We start from the raw sequence: 7629 nt of genomic DNA on the forward strand, positions 1-7629 counted from the left end.
AAATTCGACTGGCTGAGAGCGTTGGTCAAGCATGAGGTGAGCGGTGCTTGCATGCATACATGTGTTGGAACCTCGATTGACCGAGAATTAGGAGCCTCTTAAGGAACGTAAACGTGGACCAGACGATGAATTTACCCCCTTTGGTGCTTGTACATCTGGTGATTACTACAGTGTAAAGTGCTCTAGAAAGCACTTGGCTCTTCCTACTACTATTTCCCAGCCATTGGAACATGATGTTGAAAATGTAAATCTTCCGTTCAACTGCAGAAATTAATGAAAAGGGGGAAAATCGCTGGGTTTTTATGCACTAGTGCTACCATCTGAACTCTTGACTGGTGAAGGTTGTTGATTTTTTAACTATGATGCAACTATATAGCGGAAGCTATATACACTGTAAGGATCCACTATAGGCACAATCCCTGACATAATGAAATCCCTGGTCAGGGTTGTCTTCACGGGTTTACCGATGCCATTTTATAAAGGCCATTAGCTCGGAGAATAGCTCCTCAATTGGATTCAGATCCGGTGAATATGGAGGTAAATATACCAGCTTAGCCCCTGATTGCGAACACATCTGCTCTATGCTCTCCGAGTGGTGGAAGGATGCATTATCCATGTCTGGCAAGAGATGCGCTTGTATGGCAGGATACAAGGGAGATCAAACACGCTCAGTTAGTCGCCACATTATTACGTTTCAAGACAGAGGCTGGTAACAAGGCTCCGGAAAACAGTCCAAAAGTAGCTTGGCGTAATTTTGGTTGGGGCTCTTGAAAGTTGAAACAAAGAAAGAAGTATAAACAGTTGCGCTATTTTTATCCACGGGAACAGACTTCCTCGTATGCCCCTACCTTGGTTACTTGGACCGTTAACACTGTAGTCTGCCCTTCATAGTTGAGGAACGTTCACCCTTCCTTCTACACCCGTCCGGCTAATTCATTTCGATCCAAATGGGGGTACATGGGCTGAACAACCTCCGGATTGTGTCCGCTACCAGATCGAGTGGAGGTATCAATCAAATAATCGAGTTATGGTGAAGAAAACAGAGCAAGATTTGACTCACGTGTTTAGGACCTCATCTAGAATATTCGACAAATTTGTAAGAACATATACGGCGTTTCTACAACGACTTATTTAACAATATAATATAATTCAGTACAATACCACCAAGCAGGGATTGTTTGTAAACCATCCGGATACAGATTATGGCATTATGATACAGCCCAAGAAAGAATTCGGAATATGTTTTCGACTCCGACTGTACAAGACCGCCTAAACGCCATGAAATATGATCAGAATCATTAAAAACCCATGAAACTATCAATAAAACTTTGTATTCGGGGGGAGTCCATTATCCTGGTCATCTTTCTGTATTCATCGTCAGTACGCTAGATACCTCCTATAGTTATATCGTTATAGATAACAAAGGAGCCCTTACTAGTGCATCCCCAAGCCCCTTTACAAGCGCAATTTCGTGGTCACAGAGCGCCTTCTGTTCAGATCCAAAGTTGGTGAAGGTCGTTGCAACATCAAAGTCAATCCAGACCAGTCTATCGGGGTTTCCATGAACAATGAGAATGTTTTTGGGGTAGATGTCCCGGTGGTGAACACCGGCACTGTGTATCTGCCTTCATACCCTCGATTGCCTGGGAATACAGCGTATCTGAGTAGTTCACGCAGTTTAAGCTCTCTGTATCTGGGAGATATTCTAGCAATATTGCACTCGGCTTTAACTTGTCTTTGGCGAAACCTTGGAGAGTAGGATGGAATGCATCCGGATCCATTTCATTGATGTAGCCGTAGAAGTTTGGAACGAAGCGGCGTTCACAGACACCAGAAGTAAAGAGCTTCTCGTATGCCTTGGATTCACAGCGAAATCGGTTTAGATCACGACCTTTCTCGGTATATTAAGGATCGCCGTCATTGTGGAAGAGTTTCAATGCATAGTTTTGTCCATCCACATGTACCTCGAATATTGAAGACGCGTCAGATTGCACAATCTCCCTAATAATATTAATTCTGGAGGGATCAATGTCCACTAAGGGTGCGTTTATGGGAGGCATTGTTATCCTGTTGGAAGTTCTATTTCAAGGCGGCAGGAGCAGATAGGTCAACAAGCACCAACAAGGGCTTGGCTGATCGAACACTATGTTGTCAGATAGGTACTCCGGAAAACCCCCGAAAATGTATTAGTGTTCCTAATTAAGGTTCGGGAAACAATCTAAGAGTATAGCTTCATTTTCGAGACATACTGTATTGTTGAACCAGTAGTTCCATACATTAGATAATTAAGTAGGCGTTTTTCTGCTGAATTGTCGTGATTAAAGTTGTACAAGTTGTATTTGTGATTATGCTATGCGCTTTCTGTCCTGTTACCTACCGGTTGGTACTTGATCCTAATTTATTTTTCGAGCATTTCTTTGCATCGTACAGTCCCCACAACAGCAGCTCTTTTCTAATGACAGAGCAGCATGAATGTGACTATTCTAACGACTAAATGTCAAAATACATTGACGACACAATTATGTAGAAAGACCTACTGTATTATAAGACAGGGATGAGAGTAAAGGAGGAGGGCTTGATTGCTCCTAGGGTTTACCGGAAGAAATCCACGAACGAGAACATTAGATGATGGCAATTTCAACTAGATGAACAATTCAAAAAAAAAAAAAAAAGGGTAAGTAAAGTGTCTGCTAAGACACAACCGTCACAGCTGGAATTTCTGTCATGCTACTCTCAAAAGATTCGCCTGCCGATGAGATACTTTAAGGCTGAGACACCTACCCCGTTGTTGTATTTCTATCAAGTTAATCAGAATGACAAGGAAAACAGATTCTATTTACGCAAAAAATTAATAGAAAAGCTAAGTCCGTCATTTCCTGGCTCGAACTAGCTGCAGACAAGGGTGACGACGCACTCAAACGCTTGCGTTAGCTTGCACAAGACATGGCTCTTGTGGTTATGGTGAGGCGAAGTCTGATGTTGTCGATAGTAATGGCTACGGTGCCAAGTCCATACAACCTTACATTCTGGTTGTAGTAGGAGCTGTATGACCAAGTCCTGTGTAATCTATTGGTTAAATAGCACTCCAAACATGGTATGCGTCAGTCGGCGTGATCTCCCATAACCTCCTTTTGGGTACTTTAGCCAGCATTCCGGGGAGATGACGTCCTACTTCCTCACGTGGATGATGCTGTTTCAATTACAAATTTCAATTCAAGTATGTATCAGACAAAGGGCTGCATCCTATTTACATGTCAACGACTGAGACGGCCGCGCGTTCTGTTCCCCATAAACTGCCTTTGACGTAGTTCAAGACTGGGCCCATACCCTTGGACCTGCAGTAGTTTTCCCCACCTAAAATTAGTAAGTGAGAATTCCGAGCCAAAGTATACCAAAGATCACCAAGGTGGAAAGTTATTACTTGCAGAATAGGCAAGGGGCATTCCTCGGACATTAGAATCGCAATGATCGACAACTTTACTACCTACTTGGTCTATAAAGGTCCGTCCTGCAAGGGATAAACCTGTTTATCTTATTTCACAGCTCAGCCCATATTCAGAGGCGAATTCGCATGGAGAGAATTCATCATGGAGAACACTCTTATTTGGACAACCATACCCCGTGTTGGCCCTATGTTTCAGCCCATCTGAGGTAACCCCTAGTTCTGCTCTTCAACTGGTAGTATCACAAAATGGAGGCCATGGATACTGAAAAGGTTCCGCAGGCTCTCTGCAAAGAGTCGAGGATTCCATCCCCGACGGAATCCTCCCAGACCTTCGACTTGGAGTGCGAATACCATGACCCCAAGCTGCCTCCAGTAGATGGAGGACTCCACGCTTGGCTTTTCCTAGCGGCATGCTTTGTGGTGGAAGGCACCGTTTGGGGTGAGTTAACCATGTCTGACCTGCTACAATAGCATCTGACAATGAGCTGCGTTAGGATTCGCCGCATGTTTCGGTGTATTTCAAAACTACTATCGAAATGACCCGGCATTCCAAGGGTCCCATGCTATAGCTGCGATAGGGACCTGCGCAATGGTCAGTTAGAGTATCCCGCCCCATAGGTACATGTCGACCTGCTAATAGCAACAGGGCATGGCGTACCTGCTATCCCCCATCGTGATGGCCATCTTGATAGCCCTTCCTCGACTGCAAAGATGGGCATCCTCGATAGCATTCGTAGTGTTATCGCTTTCCCTGGCCCTGAGCTCATTCTCCACAAACGTCACGCACCTAATCCTGTCCCAAGGCATCGCATACGGCACCGCAGGCTGCTTTGCCTACGCGCCATCGATCCTCTTCATGCCAGACTGGTTCGTCAAAAAGAAAAGCCTCGCCTTCGGCATCGTCTGGGTAAACCACGCACCCAACCTCCCTCCCCCCCTTTATCCAAACACCCCAACACTAACACCTAACCAACCACACAGAGCGGTTCCGGCCTAACGGGGATAATCTTCCCCCTGATCCTCCAATCCCTCCTGGACGCCTATGGCTGGCAAACCACCCTCCGAATCTGCTCGGTAGCAATCTTCCTCCTCGCAGCGCCCTTCATGCTGTTCCACCGACCACGTCTCCCCCGGACAACCACCAACCTGCACCAGCTGGACCTCAGCTTCCACCGCAACCGCACCTACCTCATCTACCAAGCCTGCAACGTAGTCCAATCGCTGGGCTTCTTCGTGCCCCAGCTCTTCCTCCCCAGCTACGCGGGGCTGCTCGGCGCCAAGGGCCTCGCGGCGTCCTCCACAATCACCGTGTTCAACATCTCAGCCATTTTCGGCTGCATCCTCATCGGATGGCTGGCAGATCGGTACCACGTCACGAAATGCATCCTCATTTCCACGGTGGGCGGGGTGTTCTCCACGTTCCTGCTGTGGGGGCTGAGCGTGCACCTCGCGCCGCTGTATCTCTTTACGATCGTGTACGCGTGCACGGGGGCCAGTTTTTCGTCATCGTGGGCTGCGACTTCGGCGGAGGTCAGGAAGAGCCATCCGTCTGCGGACGTGAGCATGGTTTTTGCGTTTCTGGAGACGGGCCGCGGCATCGGGAATGTGATTAGTGGGCCGTTGAGTGAGGCGTTGTTGAAGACGAGGTTGTGGGAGGGCCAAGCGTGGGGGGCTTATGGGACGGAGTATGGGATTTTGGTGGTGCTTACCGGCGTGACTGGTCTTCTTGGGGGGGGTGTCGGTGGTGGCGAGGGCTTTGCGGTGGATTTGAAACTTTTGCTATCTGATAGCGGTGGGTTGGGCTGTGTTAGATGGTTGTAGGCGTTTGTATGTAGACCGTTGGGTGTGGGCGTTATAGCGGGCATGATTTCACTGAAAGAACTTTATGTATTTATGCACAATGCTTGCTGTATGATTATTCAATAACTATCTCCTGTCTATCATATACATGGATATAAGAAACACTATACACATGATCGCATGATCACATACCAATCATCAAAGATATGCACCCAAAACACCCAAAACTCCACTGTTGCTATATGTAAACGGGAATGTAAAAGACGCTTCTTCCACGAATGCCTGCTCCGGGCGGAGAGCCCAGAGCGCAGCAGCTTCCTCTATGCACGCACAGCTGCCATGCCAGGCCCCTTGATGTGAAATCACACCGCAGAGCACGGGGTATTATACTTAATTTAAAGACTCTCGCGAAGCCGCTCCTGCCAGGTCTTCGGCCTCGCCGTTTCCCAGGAGTAGTTCTGGAGGCGGCCCGATTGCAAGTCTGCTTCGAGCGGGTGCACGAAATGGGTGCGGTAGAAAATCTTGTGGCCCAGGTACAGCACCACGAAGATGATCACGCAGATGTAGGCGACGAAGAAATCCGAGACATTGAAGGTAGGAATCCAGGCCGTGAATCCTTGGGTCATGATGATCAGGACACTGAAGAAGAGTCCGTACCATGTCAGGTAGGGTTGGAGGGCGGCCTTGTAGGGTAGGGTGTCACGGGAGATGTCGCGCGCCTTCAGGGCACGCATGAAAGCCAGGTGACTCAGACTGATGGACGTCCAGCAGATGAATCCAGCCACACTGGAGATGTTGACCAGCCAGTTGAAGACCTTTCCACCGGATTCAGAGACGTTCATGAACCCGAGAAGTCCGAAGGCGGCCGTGAAGGCGACGCTAATATAGGGCACACCACGGTGACTGACCCAGCCGAAGATTGGGGGCGCAAACTTTTCCTGAGCCAGGCCGAGGAGCACACGACTGCCACTGTAGACGTTGGAGTTGGCGGCCGAGAGGACCACGGTTAGGAGGACGGCGTTGATCAGACTGGGCAGGACCTTTACGCCGGCGAGCTTCGCGGCGATGACCATTGGGGAGGCGGAGGCGTCGCTGGAGTCGGTGATCAGGTTGGGGTTGTCGTAGGGGACCAGCAGGCCCATGAAGAAGATGGTCAGGACAAAGAAGACGAGAATACGGATGAAGGTCTTGCGGATGGCCGAGGGCACGGTCTTCTCCGGATTCTCTGTCTCACCAGCGGCGACACCAACCAGCTCGGTACCTTGGTAGGAGAAACCGGCCTGCACAAGCACGGCCCAGAAACCGACGAACTTGGACACCGGATTGGACGCGTCGATCAGATAGGGAGCAAATGCTCCGGGCTCCTTCCACGTGTGGAATCCAAGGTAGCCCTGCTTTCCAACGCCAGCGTCAATGCAGATAGCGAAGATCATGAATCCCAGGACGGTGAGCACTTTGATCATCGAAAACCAGAACTCGATTTCTCCATAGAAACCAACCGGGAGGAAATTGAGAAGGGTGATCACTACCCAGAAGATGGCGATGAAGATGGCTACCGACAGTTTATCGTCCCAATACTGAACAATCAGACCGGTGGCAGTCAGTTCCACAGCGTATGTCGAAGCCCAGTTAAACCAATAAATCCAACCCATGGCGCATCCCAGACTGGGATCGACGAGTCGTGCGGTGTAGGAGGTGAAAGAACCGGAGATGGGAAGATACGTTGCGACCTCACCTGCCATGGATTAGTACCCCGCACGTTATCTGATCTCAGGACCACCAGTATCTTACCTAGTGAGGACATGACCGAGAACACAATCGAACCAACGAAGATATAGGCGATGAGGCACCCGCCGGGCCAGAGTGTGCGATGGCTGTTCCACTACTGATGAACAAACCCGTTCCAATTGTACCACCTGTGTCATGGTTAAACCCAGTTCCGATCACTTTGTATATCAGATCCTGACTGACCGATAGCAATCATCTGCAAATGTCTGCTCTTCAGCCTGCGCTGCAAGTCATGCGGCGGCGTATCCCCTCCAATTCCATCCTTCTCCACATCTTCATTTCCATTGCCATCCTTCTTCTTGCCAAACTTCTTCAGAGGGTTCGTGCTCTGCTTGATGCTAATCTTATCACCGTCGTTTCCAGCAGCGGTTTCCGTCACCTGCGGCGCAGGGGTGACCTCGTCAATGGCCATCCCGGCCGAATATTATGTTGTATATTGGACAGGGAAAGGTGACTCGTGAGAGGGAAAGAGAGAGGGAGGGGATTGGGACGCGGTTACGTGCATGCACGAGTTCGATACGAGTTCGATGATCGGTGTCAAAGAAGGAAAAAGCTTTCCGAACAGATTACTACGTAGTCATACGGTTGGGATTTTT

General features: G+C 49.0%; 3 protein-coding genes across 3 annotated transcripts; 1 reads left to right on the plus strand and 2 right to left on the minus strand.

Moving 5' to 3' along the window:
- Positions 1-1317: 1317 nt before the first annotated feature.
- On the minus strand, positions 1318-2060 carry ANOM_003883 (uncharacterized protein; the record flags this gene model as incomplete). Its single annotated transcript, XM_015549140.1, has 4 exons — positions 1318-1365; positions 1436-1547; positions 1615-1856; positions 1965-2060. 4 exons carry the CDS (start codon positions 2058-2060, stop codon positions 1318-1320), a joined length of 498 nt encoding a protein of 165 aa, XP_015408782.1.
- Positions 2061-3691: 1631 nt separating this feature from the next.
- On the plus strand, positions 3692-5266 carry ANOM_003884 (putative MFS monocarboxylate transporter; the record flags this gene model as incomplete). Its single annotated transcript, XM_015549141.1, has 4 exons — positions 3692-3884; positions 3940-4037; positions 4092-4352; positions 4427-5266. The coding sequence occupies 4 exons, from the start codon at positions 3692-3694 to the stop codon at positions 5264-5266; spliced, it is 1392 nt and encodes a 463-aa protein (XP_015408787.1).
- Positions 5267-5640: 374 nt separating this feature from the next.
- On the minus strand, positions 5641-7445 carry ANOM_003885 (putative amino acid permease (Can1); the record flags this gene model as incomplete). The annotated part of the gene is made up of 3 exons (XM_015549142.1): positions 5641-6980; positions 7096-7161; positions 7217-7445. The coding sequence occupies 3 exons, from the start codon at positions 7443-7445 to the stop codon at positions 5641-5643; spliced, it is 1635 nt and encodes a 544-aa protein (XP_015408783.1).
- Positions 7446-7629: the final 184 nt, after the last annotated feature.

Source organism: Aspergillus nomiae (genome assembly GCF_001204775.2).
Source record: "Aspergillus nomiae NRRL 13137 chromosome Unknown contig00067, whole genome shotgun sequence".
Taxonomy (NCBI): domain Eukaryota; kingdom Fungi; phylum Ascomycota; class Eurotiomycetes; order Eurotiales; family Aspergillaceae; genus Aspergillus; species Aspergillus nomiae.